The sequence below is a fragment of the Dermacentor albipictus genome, chromosome 1 (assembly GCF_038994185.2).
Source record: "Dermacentor albipictus isolate Rhodes 1998 colony chromosome 1, USDA_Dalb.pri_finalv2, whole genome shotgun sequence".
Lineage (NCBI taxonomy): Eukaryota > Metazoa > Arthropoda > Arachnida > Ixodida > Ixodidae > Dermacentor > Dermacentor albipictus.
Genome location: NC_091821.1, coordinates 233,179,737 through 233,204,677, shown reverse-complemented (window position 1 = coordinate 233,204,677; position 24,941 = coordinate 233,179,737). Strand labels below are relative to the sequence as shown.

General features: G+C 50.1%; 2 protein-coding genes across 3 annotated transcripts in view; one reads left to right on the top strand and one right to left on the bottom strand.

Annotated features, from left to right (window-relative positions):
• Nucleotides 1-24,941, bottom strand: part of Rab3GAP1 (RAB3 GTPase activating protein subunit 1) — a 310,097-nt gene that overhangs the window by 40,276 nt on the left and 244,880 nt on the right. For both annotated transcript variants that reach the window (XM_065425862.2, XM_065425861.2), the window contains exons 16-18: nucleotides 6,165-6,219; nucleotides 247-466; nucleotides 46-140 (exon numbers count right to left, since the gene is read on the bottom strand). In XM_065425862.2, coding sequence (XP_065281934.1) covers nucleotides 46-140; nucleotides 247-466; nucleotides 6,165-6,219 — 370 coding nt within the window. The remainder of the gene's footprint in view (nucleotides 1-45; nucleotides 141-246; nucleotides 467-6,164; nucleotides 6,220-24,941) is intronic.
• LOC135897266 (uncharacterized) overlaps nucleotides 7,941-24,941 on the top strand; it is a 71,952-nt gene continuing 54,951 nt past the window's right edge. The window contains exon 1 of the mRNA XM_065425860.2: nucleotides 7,941-8,091. The gene's annotated coding sequence lies outside the window, so the exon portion shown is untranslated. The remainder of the gene's footprint in view (nucleotides 8,092-24,941) is intronic.

The following is a 24,941-nucleotide window of genomic DNA, read 5'->3' as shown; positions in this document are numbered from 1 at the left end:
CTTGTTCGGGGTCTACATGGCCAAGAGAAGGCGACGACGTCGTACCTGTGTGACAGGAATGTAGAGGGGCTCGCTGCTCCCAAGCAGCGTCATGATGCCACACCGGCGCAGTACACCCTCGCGCACGCCTTCCTGTTCTCCTGGAAAGCATAAACAGAACAGCTGCACTCGCCGAGAAAATACGGGCCGCGTGTCCGACAGCAGAACGACGGGACAAAATGTCTGCAAGAACAATGCGACAGGAACCTGTGCTGGTTGTCGCAGACTCCTTCGAGCCGCTTCCCGCGGTGGCAGTATTGTCCCCGGACTCGCCCTTGTCACCTTCTGCGGCAACGTCGTCGGGACACTCGTAGAATATATCCTCGTCGCTTTCGCTTGACCCCGACTTGGGCTGGGAGCCAGACTCGTCCGCGACGATGTTGCGGCGGTCTCGTTTTTTCTTCCTTTCTATGCAGTAGTTCAGCATCTGCGTGCAAACGCGCCGAGCCAGCGTGGGAACAGAGTTGCCGTCTGAGGCGGTCGCCTGCAGGCGACATGCAATCTGCTCGACCATCTATATTATAAGGGTTCGAGGCAGTGAGTTAATAGCAAAAATAAATGCGGGAAAACTACTCATTCGTTCGATCTTACAGCTCGCTATACCTACATGCGCCGGTATGAACCACGTAAGTGACTTTACAGTCATACAAACGTAGGCTTTTAAATGCATCCCCCAAAGTGGCTGGGTGACACGGGACTGCAGATTCAACTGAAGTGTAGCGTCGCGTTGCGTCCACGTATACTGTCGGCGTCACCCTTGTCTAGAGCACGGGAATGGCCGCCTCCAGGGCGCTCCTGAGGCTGCCAGCGACGTCTAACGGCAGCTGCTGGGCACATTTGGACCTAGCAACTACCGTTAGAAATCGCTGGCTGGCTCCTGAGCGCCCCGGCAGCTACCGTTCCCGCGCTCTATACAAGGGTGACGCCGACTGTACCACTACAAGTGAAGAGTAACAAAGCTAAACTGAAAAATGTTTGACCTGTGCGTCCAAATAATTGGCTGGCACACTACACTGTAAGACACACGCGGCGCATAAGCGCAAGGGCGCTTTCGTCCTTGCAATGAGACAAGAAAGACAATTACTATACTTCTACAAAGCCGCGTCATTTCACAACATGAAATTAACAACTGTGTGTCGCTTCCCAACACACAAATGTCTTGGCATGTGCTGCCATCTACCTATTGCTCTGCCTCACTAAGCACGCGAAGTCACCGGAAAGACACACACACACACACACACACACACACACACACACACACACACACACACACACACACACACACACACACACACACACACACACACACACACACACATATATATATATATATCACACACACAAAATGGTCTTTTACGTGCCAAAACCATGATATGATTATGGGGCACGCCGTAGCGGTGGACTACGCATTAATTTTGGCCACCTGGGGATCTTTAACAACGTACACCCAATGCCGAACACGGCACACGGGCGTCTGTGTTTCACAGAGCGAGGGCATCACGTGGTCATTAACAATACACTAAAATTACGTATGATACGGTAGTGAATACGTTTAGGTACATGATGATCGACTTGTAGGCATTCTATATGCATACCTTTAAAGCGTCTGCATGCCGTAAAGGTGCAGAGAACTCTTTAAAGGCGCGACAGCCTGGGGAATATAAACATTGTATCAACGTATCTGAAAAAAGTCCTCTTTTCATCTTTCTTTCTTTCTTTCCTCCGTCCCCCTTCTCACCTCCTTCCTCGTAAGCGCTGTACGACCTTTCTAATTTCCCCATCGCTTTCTCTGGTTTCATTGTATGTTGCCTTTGCGTGGTTGTAAATTGCAGGAGTCATTTTGTACTCCAGCTAGAAGGAAGAAATCTTCGATCTTCCTTCTAAATCCCTCATCGGAACGCGCGGGAGAAAAACCTATTTACTCCCATCTGGGCTTATTTTTGTTTACAGTGTTTTGTGCTTACTGGGATGAATGCGTGCCTTTAGATAAAAGGAGGCGCGTTACGGCCATAACGTTGAACAAGAACATGGAGCGATGAAGGAAACAAGCGCGTGCATAGGCCCGCAGTTGACGTTCCCTGCGCGCGAAATGCCATGAGGCGGTGTGCGTTTCTTGCGGTGAACTAAGCTCTTCTAGTTATGTAAAGCTGCACTCATAGCTCATTTCGCGTTTAATGGGGGACAAAGGGCAAGAAGACCAATTCCTGAAACGCTTACTAGGTTCGAATCAATGTGAACCGTTGATTTACAGTAATACTAAAAGCATCTATACCATATTTGTTTTATGAGTGTTTAAAGAATATATATTGCTTGTCGAAAGCGGAGGTGAATCTTCAAATTCTAAACCCCATGAGAGCGACTTTGTGCGTGACGGCGACGAGCGACGGCTCCGAGCGACAAAACGGGCCGTCGCTTGAACAGATCGCTCGCGGTTTGGTCGCTCGATCGCTCGGTTCTAGAAACCTAGATAGAATTCGTGGCTCGTCGCGCGGAAGTGCTATGAGCGACTAGCCAATAGCGCGAAGCCGGAACTTGATGTACATCACTCAAATACTACAGGTTGTCGCACGGAAGGAGCAACCAATTGAATATTTATACGCGCAAGGTTAAGAACCTACTGGAAGACCCTCAGAAATATTTTATGCTGCTTTTTACAGTAAAATACATCAACTTAAATTAATAAAGCACGCGTCAGGCTAGTTTCGGCGCGTATACTCGTATACTGCTTCCTTCGTATCGGCAACACTGGGGAGACGTCGCTCAAAATTGTAGCTCGCACGGGGTACGGCTTGTAGGCGACGAGCGAACGCAGCAGCCATCTCCATCGCATCGTTTGTCGCTGTTGCGCGCAAGATCGCTTGCATGGGGTTTATACTTAAAACAAAAATCGCCCAAATAGGTTTACCAAATTTAACTCGAAGTCCCGGAGACCTTCCGACTCCTCCATCAGGGGTGACCACAGGGACAAAGAAACGGTCGTTGAGAGCGTCGCCACCCGCTTACGTGCAAGGTGGCTTCCCGAAAAAAGCCAACGCCAGCTATGGTCGCGAGCCAGATCATTAAGAGGCTCATGCAGCATCTGGAAACCGCTCATGAGAAAGGAGTCGGAAGGATTCACACAGGTTTGATTAAACTTGAATGGTCAGTGTTTATTTAGTTTGTTTAATATTTCAAGTGCTCCTCGCAGGGCTAACCGGGCTGATCTCGCCCTCGGCATAACGCCGACGCCTGTGGTAAAATTTCCGGTTCTGATCTAACTTCGCATCGGTCAAAGGCCAGACACATCTCAACTTGCCCCTTGATGATACGCGACTCCCCGCCGAAAATGTTTCTCACTGGGCCAGTGCGTGCAAGCACCTTCGAGAGTATACACGTTCACCTCGCGATTCATTTCGCCGCCTAAAACAGTCCAAACTGCTGATCTTCAAGGTTTTTCTTTATTATTATTATTTTGTAATGTGTATTCCCCTTAGCACGAAACGGTCTTATTTTCAATAACAGAAAAGAATAAAAAATTAAGTTATGCGGTTTAACGTCGGAAACTGCACAATCACGGTTACGAAGGACGCGGTACATAATGGAGGGCTCCGGATTAATTTTGACCACCCGGGTATTTCACGTGCACCCGAAACAAGGTACACGAGCGTTCTTTTGCATTCTGCGCTCATCAGAACGCTGCCGCCGCGAATCCATCCCGCGACGTCGTGGTCGGCAGCAGAACGCCACTGAGCCGCCGCGGTGGGTCAACAAAAAAGAGAACATTTCGCAGCAGCTTTTTGTCTTTTCTTTCCGTTTAATACGTGCTCGCCGTGCCCCCGCATTTCAACGTCGGCATTAAGGCTGACGAAAGGCGCGCCACCACGTGGTCCCAACACTTTCTTCACTAACACTCGGGCAGCGGAGACACGCATGACGCACGGAGGCGGGGCTGTCACGCACCGTATACGCGGTCAACGCAGAAAGACGCCACGCATCGCAACGCTAGTCGTGCTCTTCCACGCAGCTGCCCCTCGCGGCTGCACGACGACACGGAGACTAAAAACGAAGAGAGGCAATGTGGACAGTTGTCCACTGCCCGCGAAGGCGTCCGCGGTCCCGTCTGACGGGTGTTGCACGCGCGGGGCGTGCAGAAGCTGGCGCGAGGGGGCTCGACAAACAATGGGACGGTTACGGGCGATTACGTCCAATTAGCAAATTGCTGCCCCACTCGCGCGCTTAATCGCCAAGAAGCAACCCGCCGCCGACCGATTAGCTCGCGCGCAAGGGGGGCGCCACGTCCTTATACTATACCCGCTCCATTTACGCATCACGCTGCACACAGTGGCTGATAATGATACCGACTCGTCCTTACACTCCCGCTCAGTACTTCATCGCCTACTTTTTCCAACTGCCATACTAGCAGAGTGTGGGTGTAGGCCAGTTGGTTATCCGTGATTTTGGGAAGTTACCGCAAGAAAACACGGGACTTGAAGAAAGGAACAACACCAAGCGGTTTTGACGACTCATGATTTAATGAAACGAACGCCAAGCTTATACAGGGTGCCCCACATAACTTGAGCCAAGAATTTTAAAATGAAAGGCGCGTCGGAAGCGAATTGAAGCGAACGCATACTATTCGCAATAGCCTACAGTAACTACTACATGTTTTCTTTTCTGTTTCCCCCATAACTCACTAATTAATTAAGCTTAATTACCCAGCTTTTTAATTATTGACTGAGGACCCCAAGTATGATACACAGATTTGTAGAGCACCTTCAGAAACCACCGATCTGGTTGTTTCCGTTGTGATACGTCTCACGTAGTCCTTTTTTCCGGGTTGCAAAGAAAGCCCGCGAAATATGAAGAAAGCCACGTGACGGAGCGCTTGCGCAGTGGTATCGTGCACGGCGAAGATGCGTGTTGCTGGCCGAGCGCTGCCGATGAGATAAAGAACGCCCTGCCGCTTCCTCGTCGCCAGTCATGACACAGCCGACCTTGTTCACCTAACGCACGCTTGTGAGCAGCACGATCATCATTATCATCATCATCATCATGTTTTATGTTTACTGCAAGACGAAGGCCTCTCCCTGCAATCTCCAATTACCCGTGCCCTGAGCCAACCGATTTCAACTAGCGCCCGCGACTTTCAATTTCATCGCTCCACCTAACAGCACAATACCACTGCGCAAAGGCTCCGTCACGTGGCTTTTTTTTTTCATATTTCGCGGGCTTTCATTGCAACCCAGACAAAAGGACTACATGAGACGTATCGTAAAGGAAGCAACTCGATCGGTGGTTTCTGAAGGTGCTCTACAAATTTGCATATCATACTTGGGGTCCTCAGCCAAGTTAAAAAGTTGGGTAATTAAACTTAATTATTTAGTGAGTTATGGGGGGAAAATTCTGAGTTACTATAGGCTATTGCTAATAGTATGCGTTCGTTTCAATTCGCTTCCGACAGGCCTTTTATTTTTAAATTCTTGGCTCAAGTTATGTGCGACACCCTGTATAGCTTGGCGTTATATAGCCACGCACCATCAATGGCCACCTTCAACGCTGCGCTTTTGTTATACTAGATGTTTCTTCTTACGCGGAAAACGTTTTTTTTTTTTTAAGAAACTGACAAATTTAGGCCCCTGACTTTCTTGCTGGCTAGGCGGACATTAGAGGCAAGAAGGATATCGACGATAATTTCGTCAATGAAATAAAGTATGCTAACCACCGTTTTAATTACAAACCTTACGGGTACGTGTAATTGCCAAAATGAAGTCTAGGTGTAGTGAAGTCATATGTGCTTATCGAAATTCCTATAACTAGCACCACTCTCGAGATATGCGACTTTAATATGAGCTACGAAATACATTGGCTTTCCCGTTAACAGTTTTCCAAAACCGTGGCTCTCACTGTTCGGGACGAAATGGTATGGTCTATCTTGTGACGTCCGTAAAGCCCCAAGGGTGATGCGCACAGCGGAGAGAAGTGACCAGCTTAGCAAGCCATTCATTATTTAGACTGGAAGAGTGCAGTGACGCGTTATATAACACATGAATGTATAGAAAGAAACACGTATAAGTCCTCCGACAACACCACCACTACCCTGCTAGAACAAAGAGTAATCCGCAGAAGAAGCTAGTCACACCACATACCTGAAGTTTTTGGTGGAGAATTGAAGCAGCCAGGTTTGGTGTGCCAGGCTCCAGACTGTGTAAGAAAAGATAAGAAAACATGTAACGCGCTTAGTTGCAGCAATAATAACTGAGCACCAATTTACAGAGGAGTAAACGTCGCCACTAAACGGCCATGTATAGCTCATCTTTCTGGGGTATGCGAGTGTTCTAAACTTTCGAATAACGAATCGACTATTGCCCCATTCGCTTAGGTCGTCGAATAGAATGGTCACACTTCGTAAATACGAATATTTTACGTATCTTTATGAATATTTCAAATCGTAAACTGCGCGCAATCAAACATACAATTGGAACATGAGTATGATCAATTCCGACTCCCCAGTTCTAGTATGCATAAATCATAAGAATTTGCGCAATAGAGTAGCCTACGCCGCTCAGTGAGCTGAATTTGCCCTTCTAAACCGCGAAGAAAGGGGGTTAACCGAGGGTCCCGATATTTATTAGTAATATCACAAGAAGCCAACAAACAATGACACCAAAGACAATATAGGAGAAATTACTTGTGCTTAAAAAATGAAATAAATAAAAGATATATTAATGGGAATGAAAGTGGATAAAAAAAAAGTTGCCACAGGTGGGGAACGATCCCACAACCTTCGCATGTGAAGGTTGTGGTATCCCTATGTTGTCTTTGGTGTCAGCGTTTGTTGGCTTCTTCTAAACCGCGATCCTTCACACTCTCCGAAGAGCCCTGGTCATGCGAAAAACTGATTTGTTCCGAATGTTCCATTTGTGCTTTTAATAAGCAAGGCTTCATGACGTGCAACGTAATGACAAACTTGCTAACATTACTAATGCAAGGAGATCTATGACAATGATGAAGACAGCTGTTCATTATTCGAAAAAAGCCTCTGATATTCGATTCTCGACTGGCAATATTCTCTGCCTATTTGGCTCGGTCTCAAAAATTACTATTCGCACACCCTTAATACATATTAATCCGAGAAAAATAAAAGATCAAGTACTAGTAGAGTAAGAAACGTTTAGCGAACCTCAATATCGGAAGCCGCGCTTACAAACGTCTGGTACATAGCCTGCGCATGTGATCATTTTTCTTTTCCCATTCCTTCCTATTCGCAGAAGTGGTTCACGAAGGAAAGAACGTTATAAACGCCGTCCTAAAATGAGAGACACGAGTTTTCGGTCTCCGGTATTGACACGCGTGTGTGTGTGTGCTTTGAGCACGAATGTAACGGTTTCGTGGCAGCCCAAACGAGGAGAGAGAAAGAGAACGAGGGAAAGTCAGGAGCTGAATAGCTGAATAGCCAGACGGCGGGCACTATAAACGCTCTACAGTTCCATGAGCTCAAAATAGCGCGACAAAACGGCACGGAGAAAAGAAATCCTGCCGTGGCATAACCTCTAGATACGGCGGGCTTACGTCAGTCCCCAGTTTCCCGCAGCCGACCGCCGAAAGGGAAAGCAATTGATGTTTATTCTGGCGCAGTATCGCTGGCGATAACGGGGCGCGTAAGGCACGCGGTAACAGCTTTGAGGCCCTGCACGAATGACGCCGTGGAAGAAGCAGGAAGGGGGGGGGGGGGGGCAAGAGGTGCGCGCGGCCGCGGAGAAAGGCGGCGCGGAGCATAACGGCTTATTTCGGAAACGGGACCGGCCGACGTGCCGATGATGGCCGGAACAATCGCGACAGCCTCGACGTCAGAGATGCAGGGGGTGGGTGAGTAGCGGCGCTCTCCTCTCGGCGGGAGGCGAGGGAGCGGCGCGCGGCCGCCGCAACAGGTTTCCCCGGGCACTCGAACGGCCACACGGGCCACGGTGCGCACGGAGTGCAGGACTTGCGTCGTCGTCGCCGCCGCCGCCGCCGCACAAGGGGGATATACACGACGATACGCGTGCGGCGCCCAGCATGACTGCACCGGGACATGTGAGTACGCGCGCCCGTTGCCGCAGCCGGGATGGCGATTTTCGCGCGGCACTTGCGCGCACGTTGCTGTAAAGATGTCGAGCGCAGCCTACTCAAGACCTGAGACGCCACCGCAGGTGCGCCTGCGGCAGGCTCAGATGTTGAGTGAGCTCCTCCTACACATGCCCCGGCGAGACATGATGCTTGCAAGAACGTTGTCTCGGGCCAGGGTAAGACAGATCGCGTGTAATAGGAGGGGGCGGGGGAGAAACAAAACAAACCCTCCAGTGCATACTTCGGTGAACGAATGTCTTCAACATGCTCGCTCGCCCTGCAAACCGCACGGAAGACTTGAGCTGCAGGCATGACTCTTCCAGATGGCGGGCAGATTGGCTTGATGTGCTTGCTCTACTTCTCACGTGGCATAACTGCTGCATTCACCAAGCATGAAGACGTGTTTCGGTGATTTCCGTTGATGAAAGCAAGAACACGCGCGCCCACGTCGGTGGAAACCTAAGCATATTCTTGTATTCCAGCGCTCAGCGACAGCGCCGAAGCGTGGTGGAAGTAATGGTGACACTACTGGTTACATAGGTCGTTGATAATGCGTTGTACGCTGAAACTTTTTACCGGTGCCAAACAACACAAAGTACGTCGATTTTAGCTGACTTAATACAAGGGGGTTCTCATCGAGAAGTACAACGCTATCACCAGATTATAGCAGTTATGTACTTTGTTGAATGCTTTCGTCACAGATACTACCACCGAAACCTATCGGCGCGACTGGCACAGCAATTATGTATAATTGACGTAGTTAAAATATAGAGAAGTCACGATATATAATTGTGTACAGAAGAACTTATTTAATACATACTAATGAAACTTACTTGTTCTTACAGAAAGCTGATTAGTTCATGATTGTTTTGAGTGCACATCCGTGCACATTGAAGGTAACTAAAAAATGCTCGCAATACTGAATGCGCGCGTAGCATACATAGCAACCCATTGTAACCACTTGTTAAAACAACCATACAATGCGGCACGCTATTCGAAACTATATATGCACATCTTTTTATAAGACAAACATGAACGTCAGCTGCAACGGCACGGTTTCAGCTCTACGTGGGTACTGAATTTAGTGCCGACTGAAACATACCACATGGAGAACGAAAAATGAACTACAACGCCAGACAACCTGCCATGAAGTTCGAATCCTGCTTTCTAGATGCGCTATATAGTGGCGAACCATTAAGTCAAACAAGTGTAAGCCGCTGTTAATTCCAGTGAAAACAATTTATTCGTCTATGTAGCGAAATTCGATGAGAAAGTCGTTGGTGGAAAATACCATTTTTTTTATATTCAAGACAATACAAGTTAGGGAAAGCACTTTGTTAAAAAAGACATCAAGAAAAAAAAAGTAAGAAATCACTGCAGTCTTGCCCGCAACAGTAATGCGGCATTAAGACGGCACCTGCGGCTAAAACAAACTGGGTCGCTCCACGCTCCGAAGCGTTCTGGGCACAGCCGATTGATTACCAAACGAGTGCAACCGACCAGCGAGAACGGAGCGAAGCGGCCGACGTCGTTGCAGCGAAAAACAATGCAGGCGGGCAAAAACGAAACCGCCGGACACATCCATCTATGACTGCGTCGAATGATTGCGCCTCCTCCGCGCAATATACAGAGGTGTAGTGCCGCGATCAGTATGGGAAGCACACAAGTCCAGAAAAGCTCGGCTGCCGTGAAGGCGCGCACGGGCGTGCTCCCGAGGTAGATTAACGTTGTTCGCGGCGCCTTTCACATTCTCCTGGTGCACCGACTTATTTCCAGCGCACTCGCTCATAAGGGCTGCAAATGACCCACGCCGGTAATTCTGTTGACGGCTTTTTTTCAGAACGCGGTTTTTATAATGCGTGTGCGCGTCGAGGAATGCTGAAACGCCGCGGCACATAGCCGCAGGCTCCCTCTTCCCCGGCCGAAGCCTTGTCAGAGCCGGCGTAATGCCGGCCCTTTCCCGAGGCTCCGTAGCATGAACATCCGGGACAAAGTGCCAGAATTATTCCAAGAAGCGAACCGTGACGCATCCTGGTTTCGAGGCGCTTCCGAGCGATCGGCAGAGCACGGCCACGCGGTAGCAAGCTCGCTGATCGTATCGCACTTGGCTCGGCTCAGGCGCAGCTTTGTGTGCTCAGAAACGAGCGCGAGTGACACAACCGCACTAGCGGTGAGACCATACCGGTCTTCACGCCTAATGCGCTTTTTATTGCTAACTTCCCGCCTACGTCGGACGGAGTGCGCGCCAAAGCCAACAGACTCGGAGAAGGAATCTTGAGAGCTTCGATGCAGGGGTGGGATTCAGACCAATCGCCTCTTCAGCAAGCTGACCACTTAAGCCCACGCGGATACGCTAGCGTCATTCCAGCTGTTTGCAATCGTATTAGAGCGAAACGCAAACGGATATCCAATGTAATACCAGTGGGAATGACGAAATTCATTTGATGCAGTGTGGATGAGAACATGACATGAGACAAGCAGCTTTCCCGCCGGACATCGGTCGAGTCTTGTGAACCACTTTTATACGTGGCGTAGATATTGAACCGATCTGGCGGCCTCCAATTAAATGCAAATATGGGTGATCCTTGGCACAGTGCTCACGACGCTCTTGAACAAAAAAAAAAAATACTGGCTCTTCCGTAATCAAGAGGAGGTGTAAGCATTAAATGGCTACCGGCAAAGCAGATTGATTGGAGATGATACTAGCCGCATTCTTAAAATGGGTGTAGTGCATGTTCGCAACGGCACACCCCACCACACCATACTATACACTGGTCCATGTGGGCGCAACGTCTGTGACAGGAAACAATTGCGTCCATATGGCGTCTTTCGCTGCCTGTGATGCCGCCGCCTTCAACCGCTTTTCTTCATCCAACAGTGCAGCGCACTCAGCGTCCGTCGCTACTTTTTCTTGTCGCGTCGAAGTGGTCGGCTACAGATGTGCGGCCTTAGGTATAGATGGCCGCGGTCCGTGGCGGCGTTGTCACCTTCGCGAACGGCCGAATAATCCTGGCGTTGTCACCACAGTCGAGCAGTTATGCCCTGGCGTATAACTTGCTAAGCGATCGGTTTTTCCGGAAAACACTCGCTGCCTCTCCTTTCATTGGGCTGCATTGCTCGGCTTAAACATTCGTGACGGCGACTTCATTGAAATGAAGAACGATGTAGAAGCGTATGCGGCCACGACACGACGCAGGCCTGAAAGCTTACCGAGCCGAAATGAACCTCTTTTGAACTGAACCTCATTGCAAGTCTCGTCTCGGCCAAACAACCACGGTGCGCCGGACGCTGCCGGCTTGGTCACGCAGCGTGGCGCCATCTCTCGAGGCGGCGCAAAACCCGCGCCGCGGAACTCGCGGACCATTGGCGTTTGAAAGAGCACAGGCAACCCTGCCTCAGTGCCAAATGATGACAATCAAGTATATGGTGCACTGTATCTGCCTTTTGAACGTCGCTATTAGAAATGACAAATTAAACTTCAGCGTACTAGAAGTTACAGCTTGAGTGATATTGTGAACAAACAGGAATAAATCGGAAGCAATATTTTTGTAACTTGTTTGGGCAGTAACTAGCATATGTGATACGGTCCTGTACAAAGTGTGGGGGCCAGAGACTGCACTTGCTTAAGTTTTGACTGGTTGCCCGGATGATCTCGTTTTGTTTTCGCTAAGTTGCCCGCTTGTTCTCATTTCGTTCTCGCTCCGTTTTCGTCTTGAGTGCCCGGATAACGGCTCTAGATTTTGGCTCAAGGTCTCTTGATTCTTGGGGGTCGCCGACAACGGGCGCTGAAAGCATTTCATGCTTAATAATTTTATGCGAAGGCACTATACCACTACCATTGGGTAATCGAATTGATGCTTCTGAAATCCAAGACAATAGCGTATAAGCAAAGGCAGAAAAAAAAGAAACTGACACATACGCCAGCGTGTACTTACGATTCTCATTACCCGATCGATCACAGGCATATATTATACGCTCAACATGCATGGTAATGGAAAGTACAAAAGGCATACAACCAGCCAAGAAAGCAAGGTTTTAAGAGCTTGCAGTGCCTGTCTACCCCAGCCTATATAAGCCTATCCGCAAAATTACCATTCGCCGCGCCCCCGCCCCCCTAATAAAAAAAAAGAAGAACTTTGATATTCCGATAGTCCAAATGAACTACGTCGTTCCAACTCTATCAGAGAAGCCTACTTTCATTTTATGTGAGATGCATCGAGGAAATAACGAGGCTCGTGAAAGGCTCATTACTTCCAACAGCTAACACTGCGTGAGGCGCGGAACGCAAAACAAGCACGGAACACACAAAGACGTTGCACGTTGGCGCAAGTTTCGACTGAAAACGTCCAACGAATACCTCCTGGCAGCTTCAATGTTTGTCACTGACGACGAGACAAAATAACAGGCGTTTTGAAATTTCAAGTTATCGCTGCATTTGCGCGGCGATGGCATGCCTTCGCCAGAAAAGATGCCTGGACAGCCCGTGGGTGCGAACTTTTGCAATACAACGACGCACTCGTCCATATACAGTGGAAGCACTTCAACGTAGGCTACGGGGTTGCGCTTAATTCGCTGCGCTACAGCCATGAGTCGTTCCCTGCATTTCAGCTATACATGCACGGAGTCCGATTAACGCACAAGCAAAAATTACGACGCAGATACGTCTCCGTAACCTAAATACGGCTCTCGGCTAACACTTAAGTGTCTATTACTATTTACTGTGAATATATATTTGTACGAAATATATATACTCTTACGATAGTAAACACTGTGACTCAAAAATTACAGAAAAAGTACAAAGTCAATAATTAAAAAAGTACAGACAGTAACCCAAGCTGAGATTTTCATCTTATCATCTTATCGATTTGAATACTATCTGAAAATGGCTGCCATTACTATAAGCGCAAATCAAATGACGCACCCCTCAGACAGTTTATTCTTCAAAATCGATAATGCCAAAAACTTTAGAAAAAATAATGAAACCTTTATAACAGTATTATTCAGTTGGTGTAAGTTTAGCACGAATAATCAACAAGTTAATTTTTTATATCAACATCAGATCTTAGGATGTTGCAAACCGTAGACAAAAAAACCCTAAGAAAGCTTGACAATGACTAGAATGATCGAACACAGGCGAGATTATACTACAAACAAGGACGGGTCTAGTGTCACGATATTCATGGACCTTCACAGATTCTAAATGCTAAATATAGCATTTCATGCCACTGTACTTCATATTTATGGAACACTAATTCTGAGTTGCTCGATTACAAGTCTAGATTATAATATGACGAGCTTTTACGGTGAAATTGCGCAGATAGTTGGCTCTGAGGCATGCCGCAGTGGAAGTATTCGAATTAATTCTGGCCACCTCAGGTTTTCAACATGTACACAATATTCGTCGAGCAAGATTGTTTTCTTGCATTCGACCCCCACCGGAATTGAACTCATGGAATCGTGTCCTGGAGCAAAACGCTGTGTCAGTGAGCCACCGCGGCGGGTACGAGCCTACATCGAAGTTGAACACCTTTCGAACAAAGCGCTTTATCTGCGCTCAGAACACTGGTATTTACACAAACGACATCTACCCGCTCAGCCACAACTGGGATGCTCCCTTATGGCTATATATAGCACCTCGCGCTAGCCAAAAGCAGCCAATCAGCCGCCATGCCCTTAGCCTGGAGGCTGCAGCCAACGGCACCCACGGGCCACGAACGCAACGGACACAAAGAGAACGAACTCGGGGCGCACGTGGACTCAGATCGAAAGCAGACCTCCATCGGCCGGGCGCTGCACTGGCCCGCGAGGCTGGTATACCCGTAACAAGAGCATCCATTGTGCGCAACCAATCGGTAGCGCCCCCATTACTGGCCTCTGCCGCGCTGCGAACATTAGCAGTAATGGGGATTATTATGCAACAGATTACGCCGATGGCGGACAGCGCAAGCCGAGGATGCCGGGCGGGTTCGTCGCGAGTCCGCCCATCGTAACGAGTGCGATCACCCGGCCGCACGCATGTACAGCGATGAGCACAGTTATTAAGCGGGAGACACACGGTCCGATTTGGTGTCCGATCCGGCGTCCGACGCGCCGGAACGGCAGCCGGAATCGAGGTGTTTTGCCGTGCCGGAGCGCCGGATCGGATGTCCGGCGTGCGACAAACCGGGCAGATTTTCATCGTCCGACGCGTCCGACAACCGCACCGTCGTCTGGCCGCAGCCAATGACAGCGCGGCTGGCATGTGACGTTCCCTCCACGGAGGCGGCACTGGCTGGCCGGTTTCTCACAGTGTTTTTTTTTTTTCCTTGCCTGCTGCAGTTTGTTTCCGACACAAAATAGTTACCAGTTCAGTAAAATTATCTCGACGTGTGCCTGTTATTCAAAGCAACGCCTAGTACACTAGGACTAGGCTACTGGCGAGATCAGGAGACGCGATGCGAGGGCATTTCGCGGGCAGACAACACACACCGACCGTCTGAGCGAGGCTGCTCGCTTTGCTTGCACGTTTGCCCTTCGCAACGATTGCGTCGAGTTAACCAATTGTATTTAATTACGGGCGACCTAAGTGTACAGTGTTAATTGTTTTGGCAAACATAAGCGCTCTTCGACGAGCTCGGGTTGGATCGTAAGCGCCGTCGGCCGCGGCGTCTGCCTAGCTAGGCCTACCGGCCCTATCGCTGGCTGTTAAGCGGAGTCGTCAGTGGACGACGCGCCGTCGTGAAGTGTTCAGTCACTCGCAGGGGCATAACGTTATTGGCAGTGTTCGCGTAAAGCGACGCAGTGTTGTGCAGAGTTGTTTATATTGCGTTTCATATAACCTGGGGGACTGGATCTGGGCGGAGCTTACGCGCCGCTCGATCTTTCGGATGCACGCACCGTGTGTCCCGAATCGTCGTATGCCGCATGCCGGAGCATGCGGCGCCGCACGTCGGATCGGACGCCGAATCGTACCGTGTGTCTCCTGCTTTAGGGTGAACACGCGAGCGCGTGGCCGACGGCACTATTAGCGCCGCGTCACGGCAATCGCTGGAAGCATTGCACATGCGCAGTATACGCTCTGCGAACGAATATTTCCACCGCGCGCACCACGTCACTGGAGACGCTCGTTCGTCGTCTGCTAGCCGCATTTTTGTCTGCTGAGCTGACACTTTCAGTACTTGCTGGCCCATCTGGTAGAACATGTGGTGCGTCAATGAATAAATCAGCATGCGACACTTTGTGTTTCAACTGTTTATTGAACTAAACTGCAAGCTCGCAGTGTAAGTGGAACAGACGTACTACAGGGAAATAAAATATTAGAATTTCTAGAACCGCGAGTCACGTCACCCTCAGACAGCAACGACTGCCGCTGTCCTGGACGGTAGCGAGTCATAAAGTGCCTGCACGTATTCGTGATTGGCCTTTAGGCTTTCCCACTCGTGGCTGACTGCGGCCCAGAACTGGTCGGAAGTCGCGGAATGAAGGGGCTTTCTTGCCAAGGCAGCTTTCAGGCGGCCCCACACGTTTTCAATAATATTAAGGTCCGCCCCTTTCGATGGCTATTCCAGTACGGGTATGTGCTGCTCTGCCTGGAAGTCATTCACAACCCTGGCCGTGTGGATCGGCGACCGGTCTTGCTGGAAAAGACAGTTGCCGTCGGGGAATAAACTGCTCGCATATGGCAACAGCACATCGTTCAAAATACTGCAGTATTGCTGAGACGATAAGTGCCCACCTATGCGGTGTAATGGTCCTAAACCATATTGCGAAACCGCACCCCACACGCTCACACTTGCTCTCCCGCTGGCAGAGACGCGTTGCACGTTGCCTGGATCGTTCCTGCATGGCGTTGTTAAATAAAGTAAGAAACCCACTCTTCAACGAAAAAGCTTACGTTACCGTGTTCGTGGCTGTCTCCACACAAGCACTCTTTGGTCTTGTCGCGTCGAAAACGCGGACTCGTCCGAAAAGATGACACGTCCCCAGTCTTCGGTTGTCCACGACACGTGCTGCTCAGTGAACCGCCGTCGTGCTTCCCTGTTGGCAGATGTAAGTAGCGGCTTCTGTGCTGCGACGTAACTGCGAAGGCCTGAACTACGCAGGCGATGTCGAACAGTAGTGTCCGAAACGTCTAAATCCAACTCCTCGTGAACTGCTGCGGCAGGCAAAAAAGAATTCTCGACAACAGCTGCAATTATGCATGCATCTTCGTCATCTGTGGTAGCCCTAGGACGAGGTGCACGGGGCGCATCCCGAATGCGACCTTCGTTGTTATATGCCTGAATTATTCGGTTCACAGTCTTGAGAGGCCTACCTACTAAAGAGCTGATGTATCGCTGGGAATAACCTTTTAGTGAAAGGTCAACGATAGAGCGTCTTTGATGATCCGGAACTCTAGCCATAATAATAGCCATGCTCGGTGTTTTATATGCTGCATTTGCATGCGGAACAACTCTGAAGATATTAGTCACGCCCTACATAGCTATGTGCGTTTTTTTTTCAGTTTTGTTTTCTTTAAGCACTTTAAATGCCGAAAGTATCAGCTCACAAGGCAAAAGTTCGGCTAGCAGACGATGGACGGGCCTCTCCAGTGACGTGATGCGCGCGGTGGAAAGACAGCCTCGCTGCACGTGTACTGCGCATGTGCAGTGCTTCCAGTGTTTGTCGTGACGCGGCGCCAACAGTGTCGTCGGCCACGCGCTCGCGTGTTCACCCTAACTGTGCTCATCGCTGTACGTAAGAGTTCTCTGCATCATAGCCATGTATACACCCTTCTGTTTTGTATATATGAATTCAGCGCCCTCTTATGGGGCATTCGCGAGACGCCAGCATACATCACTTGTCGAGCAAAGGCGGCCACTGTATAGCTGCACAGTGGGGCTAGTCTTTGTACTTAACGCCTAATCCTGAGAAGTCTGAACGGCAACCGCTAATGCCCGAGTGGGCGTGTGTTATATAGCAAGGAGGCACATGCCGCCCTACAAAGACCAAAACAACGCTGAGCCGTAATAGTTAACGGTTCTGTTTATTTAGGCGCTTCATCATTGGCACGAGTGGCGCCCTCGCCTACGCTATCGCCACGATCGACCGGCCAGGATGATAAGGATGGAATCGGGCGAGAAGAACCGCCACACTATATGCCGGCCCTGGTGAGGCGAACCAGGAAAGTGTCAACTCGCCTGCGCGCGGCAACGAGCGCACAAAGGCGCAATCGCGACGTGTGCGCGAGCGGCTCGCTGGATATCCTTGGCTTGGCAAGCCTCGGTGGTTTCGTCCCTCGGCGCACTGGGTGCGTTGCTCGGCCGCAGCGCAAAGCTTCCCTCCTCGGCCGGCCAAATGGAAAGCCGCGCAGCCTTGAATGCACCGCCAGCCGCGGGAATGCCAACGTACGAAAGGCTGCGGCAGGCAGCAACTACCCCTCGCCCGTTCGTCAAGCAAAACGGACGTGCGCCGCTCCGAATCAAAAACATCGCCGCGCGGCTACCGAGCTCGATAGCATCGCGAAAAGCTGCGGCCGCCGCGGGCCAGCCTGGCGACTGCCCACGAGTGGACAGGAGGCGACCCTGACAGCGAGCCGCTCGACGGATTAGTACTTCAATGCTCCGCGAGACGCAACGGGGCGGCTTGCGCGACGGCGAAAGAGAAACCTGTAAAAAGGGACATCGGAAGACAACCCATGCAAGCCGACACAGCTTCGCCGTGGGTGCCTAAAGCAACCGGAAGTGCTCTCTACTCTTCTCTCGCGGGTCAATTAGTTTCGAATTAAATGGGCCTTTCATAACGAAGACAAGTGACGATTCCAATTAGAAAAGCGTATAGGGGAACTGGAAAGAAAATACAGCGCACCTTAAATAAAGAAAAGAAAAAATGAAAGCAATCACGGCTTTGAGACAGTAATAGTTTCCTCTCACGTGACCGACCTCGGTGGCTCAGTGCATATGTGGCGTTCCATTGCCGAACGCGTCGCACGAGACTGGCGACGTATTCTCGGACGATCGCTTTCGGCGATATCACTTTCAGTGCACGCTTATTGGCTGCTTGAGCAAAACCGAATGCGCTGATTGGCTGGTCGAGCACTGCGTCACGCGAAGGCGATAGTATCGCCGAAAGTAATCGTCCGAGAATACGTCCCCTGGAGGTTCGGTTCCTGGTCGCGACCGTATAACGCGAGAACGCGCGTGTAAAATGTCGAGCTTTGGGTCCGCGAACAGCACTAAGTGGCCAAAAAACAAATCCGGGAACCTCCACTACGCCGGCACTCAGATAGTCCGTGTGAAGCTATAGGTCAACGCGAGGTTGCGTAGCTGGCCCCGCGCTGAACGAGACTTGGGCTCTAGGGCGGTCAGAAGAAAACTAGGTCAACAAGCGGCCGCCTCAAATGGAGCCCATTCAAGTGGTGAGGCCTACTTAAGTATAGTGTTTTACAAGTGCCGTATACCGCTTTCCTCTACATTGTCGACCACCTGCCAACTTTGCGCCTGCCAGCTAATCCACGACACTAATCCTTCTGCAGCAGATTGCGCAACGCACGCAGGTGGCCTTGGCGGTAGCTTAATCACTATAGTACACCCCCCCCCCCACCCTCCCAAAAAAAAAAAAGCGGAACAATTATGCTGAACAGTGAAATTCGGTTGGTTTCAATACGCGCGTTGTTTCACAAATATTTGCAAAACAGCCAACCTGAATTATTATAGACACAAGAGAGAGAGAGAGTATTACTTGGTCACCGGTGTAGGGGTTGGGGGGACGGACTTCGGGATGTAAACCCAAAACTTGGGAGAATTTATTCTACATTTTATACAGGGAGGTGAGCGTCAATTAACAATCGTACAGTCATTACGAGCCGGCAGCAACTCGGACGCTGCGGCCCGCGGCAAGAAGTTCGAGAGAGGTGAATGAGGGAATCAGGGCATGTCCCAGAATCTCAGGTCTCTCTGGAAGGCTTCTTATAAACCCTTCGAGCACTGTAAGTCACGTCATGTTTCACCAATGGGAGAGTCCACTCCGATGACGCCACTTTCAGCCAATGGTAGGCGCCCGTGTCGTGGTGTCACACCTGGCGGCTTGCTGCGCTCTTGCATCGCAGACTGGCAATACACTTCGAACAAGGAGAAGGGGAGGGCTGCACCTGCTCCATTGTCCGACGCCCACCTGCAAATCCCGGCGGTGCACGAACTTGTTGGCACGTGAACTTGATGCCTTAAACTTGTTTGCTAGGCCGCTTCTCTGGAATGCGCTTTCCGGCTTCTGCATTCCTCAATTAGCTGTGCTGCAATCCGACGTGGTCTGGGGAACTCGAAGTAATCGCAGGAACCAGCTCCATATCTAACAGCTCGTCCTCGCCCCGGTTGTTCTGAATGGCCGGTGAAATCAATTCGCTGGCCATGAGGAACGCTGATAGAAGCTGCAGGGTACTGGGGTCGAGCCACGTTTGACGAACTTCGGGATCCTTGGCCCTGGAGAACAAACGTCAAACAAACAAAACAACACAGCGCTGCCCCACGTGTAAGCGCAGGCTCTTCGCCCCTGACTCGCCAGGCTATTACTGAGTCAAAATCAACCCTGATCTTTTATTTCCCCAATTTCGACAAAACAGTTCCAACCACCCTTCCAAACAGCTATCCATTTCTCCTCGATTGCCGACAAGACCAGAGTACTATTGTTGTTGCAAAACAAAAGGGTCGTTGACGATGCAAACAACAAATGAAAACAGCCGAACATAACTTAAGTGGCCTAACCACACGAACAGCATGTTTCCAATCTATCGCAGTGGCGTACTTATCGCACGTAATGGTGCCACTGAACAATCTGGTCAACCTCACAAGTACCTAATCACAAGCGCCCTAGCCTTGTGGTCACTAAACAAAACGCGTACTTGCGCTGTAGGCAAACTTTTCATTACGATTACTCACGTTTCTTCTCTGAAAGTCCTACAGGACACGTGACGTAAATGAACAATTAAACTTGCGGGACTTACGCACTCCGCAGAACTCTTAAAATGATGCGTCTTCTACTAACTCATTCCACGCACGTTCACTAAAGAAGTCAGAATACGGCTGCCCTCACACACACACTAGCAACCCAGTCATAAAGTCTGCTTCCTTCTGTCCACACAGGACACGCGCTAATGGAACTAAGAACGCTTCTCCGTGCAAATCATGCACTCACTCAAATCTACGCGCTTAACCTTAGAAAATTCAACACTTAAAAAGAAAGAAGGTTAAATAAAACACACGCGCGTTACGATAGGCCTCTCAACAATAACCTTGACCCTCAGGTTACTCACACACACAAAAAAAAAGCCCATCTACTTATTAATGAGCATCTCGCGAGACTACATGTTTACTTAAACCTCATCTTTCAAATCTCGGAGCTTCTCAAACGAAAACACAAAGCTCAAACCTTACACGTTGAAAGAAATCCTAGTCTCAAATCGCGAAAACTTTCCGATGCTCAAAAATAAAAAACAACATAACACGTTTTACTACGGAAGCTCTCTTGGCCTCCCTTTCCAAACGCTCATGTCTGACTCAGACTCTGAGCCGTCCTCGCGGTGGTCGCGGCTTGAAAGCTACTCTGGCTGCCGAGAGACAACAAAAGGGCTGATTCACTATCAGCTCCCCCAAGACGTTACGGTCTCCTGCCAATTTGCGTCCCCGCGCCCCGCTTTCAACACGAACTCGAATGACCGCGTCGCTACTCCCCACCTGGTCTCGTCCTGCCACCTTGCGTTTCTTCGAACTGCACGCTGAGCTGTGAAAAGAACTACGGAACGACGAGGAGCTTAACTGCCTCGTGCCCTTTGTCCGCGTCCGTGCAGAACATTCTTCGCGGTCCCCCTTTGACCTGTGGCTCGAACGTTCTGGATGCGTTGTAGGGGTTGGCGGACGGTACTTCTGGATGGAAACCCAAAACTTGGGAGTGATTTATTCTCCATTATATACAGGGAGGTGAGCGTCCAGTAACAGTAGTACTGTCATTACGGGCCAGCAGCAACTCGGACGCTGCGGCCCGCGGCAAGAAGTTCGAGAGAGGTGAATCAGGGAATCAGGGCATGTCCCAGAATGCTCAGGTCTCTCTGGAAGGCTTCTTATAAGCCCTTCGAGCACTGCAAGTCACGTCATGTTTGACCAATGGGAGAGTCCACTCCGATGACGCCACTTGCAGCCAATGGTAGGCGCCCGTGTCGCGTGGCACACCTGTCGGGGCTCTCTGCGGTCTTGCCACGCAGACTGGTAATCCACTTGTAGGCTGGAGAAGGAGCGGGGGGGGGGGGGCGCTCGTGCACCTGCTTCATTGTCGGATGCCCACCTGCTAACCCCGGCGGCGCACAAACTTGTTGGCACGTAAACTTGTTGCTCGGCCGCTTCTCTGGAATGCGCTTTCCTGCTTTTGCATTCCTCAATTAGCTGCGCTGCAATCCGATGTGGTCTGGGGAACTCGAAGTAATCGCAGGAACCAGCTCCATATCTAACAGCTCGTCCTCGCCCCGGTAGTTCTGAATGGCCGGTGAACTCAATTCGCTGGCCATGAGGAACGCTGATAGAAGCTGCAGGGTACTGGGGTCGAGCCACGTTTGACAACCCTCGGGATCCTGGGCCCTGGAGAACATACGTCAAACAAACAAAACAACACAGCGCTGCCCCACGTGTAAGCGCAGGCTCTTCACCCCTGACTCGCCAGACTATTACTGAGTCAAAATCAACCCTGATCTTTTATTTCCCCAATTTCGACAAAACAGTTCCAACCACCCTTCCAAACAGCTATCCATTTCTCCTCGATTGCCGACAAGACCAGAATACTATTGTTGTTGCAAAACAAAAGGGTCGTTGACGATGCAAACAACAAATGAAACAGCCGAACATAACTTAAGTGGCGTAACTGCACGAACAGCCTGTTTTCAAACTATCGCAGTGGCGTACTTATCGCACGAAATGGTGCCACTGAACAATCTGGTCAACCTCACAAGTACGTAATCACAAGTGCACCAGCCTTGTGGTCACTAAACAGAACGCGTACTTGCATTGTAGGCAAACTTTTCACTTACGCTTACTCACGTTTTTTCCCTGAAGGTCCTACAGGACACGTGACGTAAACGAACAATTAAACTTGCGGGACTTACACACTCCGCAGAACTCTTAAAATGATGCGTCTTCTAATAACTCGTTCCACGCGTACTTATAAGAGAAGTCAGAATACGGCTGCCAGAGCAACCCAGTCCTAAATCTGCTCCCTTCCGTCCACACAGGACACGCGCTAATGGAACTAAGAACGCTTCTCCGTGCAAATCATGCACTCACTGAAAACCTACGCGCTTAACCTTAGAAAATTCAACACTTAAAAAGAAAGAAGGTTAAATAAAACACACGCGCGTTACAATAGGCCTCTCAACAGTAACCTTGACCCTCAGGTTACTCACACACACAAAAAATAGCCTATCTACTTATTAATGAGCATCTCGCGAGACTACATGTTTACATAAAACGCATCTTTCAAATCTCGGAGCTTCTCAAACAAATCATAAGCAGAGCTCATACCTTACACGTTGAAAGAAATCCCAGTCTCAAATCGCGAAATTTTCCGATGCTCAAAAATAAAACAAGACACTTCATTTCTACGGAAGCGCTCCAGGCCTCCTTTTCCAAACGCTTCCGTCTGACTCATACTTTGAGTCGAACGCGGGGTGGACGTGGTCTGAAAGCTACTCTGGCGGCCGAGAGACAACAAAAGGGCTGATTCACCATCAGCTCCCCCAAGACGTTACGGTCTCCTGCCAATTTGCGTCCCCGCGCCCCGCTTTCAACACAAGCTCGATTGACCGCGTCGCTACTCCCCACCTGGTCTCGTCCTGCCACCTTGCGTTTCTTCGAACTGCACGCTGAGCTATGAGAAGAACTACGGAACGACGAGGAGCTTAACTGCCTCGTGCCCTTTGTCCGTGTCCGTGCAGAACATTCTTCGCGGTCCCCCATTGACCGGTGGCTCGACCATTTTGGATGCGTCAACATCGTCCTAGACGACCGCACCTTCTTCCTCGCGCCCTGCCCATTTGGGTTTCTCGCCATCTTTGGCGGCGCTACATTAATTACCGTCTTTCGGTCTTTACCGCGCTTCTTTTTACGGCGCTTTCTCTTAGCACTCTCCTTCATGTCGCCTTCTCGTGCCTCGTGCTGGCCGGTACACGTTTCGTCGGCCCGGATCGGCCTCTTACCCGCACAGTCTGAGTGATTTACATTTAAACCTACTCTCACTTTGCCTCGACTGGCGGACAGCCCAACCGACTCTGGCACAATGCAGCAGGCTTTACTCGAGTAAGACAACTCGCACTCTTGCGAACTGCCCTCTACTACATTGCCCAGCTCACGCTGTGCATCGGCACACAGCCCGTCGGTATCGATCGCTGTCTCACGCGCACAGTCCGAATGATTATTAACTGAATCATCCTTATCTAGGCTATCTAGACTGGCGGAGAGCCGCACCGATCCCTGAACAATGCAGTTGTTCTCTCGTGAGCTACGGAGCTCGCCACCCCGAGAACTATTCTCAACTGCATCATCCAGCTCGCACTTCATTTCTGCACGCACATCTGGCTCTACATGGGTGCTCGCTTCTGTCGCGTCAACAGTACCCTTTTCTTTGCTAGCAACCTCGCTAACATTACCAGCGACGCACACACGCGGTAACTGTGCCAATTTGTTCGCAGCTGGCCTAGCTGTCTCCACAGTCATCTGTTGGCACAGCACCTCGTCGCCCTCCTTGCCGCCTTTAACGGCCTTTGTTGCCACTAAGGCATCGTTAGCAGCTAGCCTTTTCCCTTCACTTATGACTCGGCAGCCAATCTCACAGGCACTACTCTTTTCATCGGCTTCTGGCGAAAGTCCGCTAGACACTTCCTCATTCTTTCGCTCTGTACTACCTACAGAATTCTCAGACAGCCGTTGTCTCTGTGCCAATAACTGATCACAATACTGTAGCTCTTTGATCAGTGCTGCCTTCTCTCTCTCATACTTTTCCTCTCGCTCACGTTCGCGTGCCTTCTCACGTTCGTGACGCTGACACCTAAGAGTAAATTCTTGAAGCTCCTGCTTCCGTTCATTCTCGCGTTCTTCACGCTGACGCTCACTCCTAAGCTCACGACGCTCTCGCAAACGTACACGACGCACACGCTCCCGTGGCTCCTGTATCACCTCCCAAGCAAGCGCAATGCTTTTGTCATCATTGCCACTATCATTAATCGCCTTTATGATAGCTGGCGTTTCCATCCGTTCGTCCGCCTCAACTCCCAAATCGTCGCACACCAACAACAAGTCTAACCTCGTCAACCTTCTAAGATCCATGGCAGCTGCCCCGACAGGTGGTTAAAACTGTTTTCCTTAATTAATTTGTGCAAACACACAATGCAACAAATTCCCGATTCCCAGAACTATCAAAATTGAACACACAACCTTTGAGTCTGGCGAATCATAAGGAAAAAAACCACGCGCTCACTTACGGTTGCAGCACTCTGCCATCCGGTTCATTTGTCCGCTGTTCCCGGTTCCTTCCGGACTCCCTGGGTCGAAGGCTCGCTCCTTCTTCGATACTCCCAGTCTCTTCGGACCTCTTTCGACGAAGGCTCTCTCTTCTTCGCTCTTCCCGGTTCCTTAGGATCTCTCTCGACGAAGGTTTATCTGTAGCGCTGCCACCAGCTGATGCATTCGGAGGCGATCCTACCGCTGCCAACCAGATGTAGGGTTTGGAGGACGGACGTCGGGATGCAAACTCACAAACTTGGGAGGGTTTATTTACATATTATACAGAGAGGTGAGCGTCAACTAACAGGCGTACTGTCATTACGG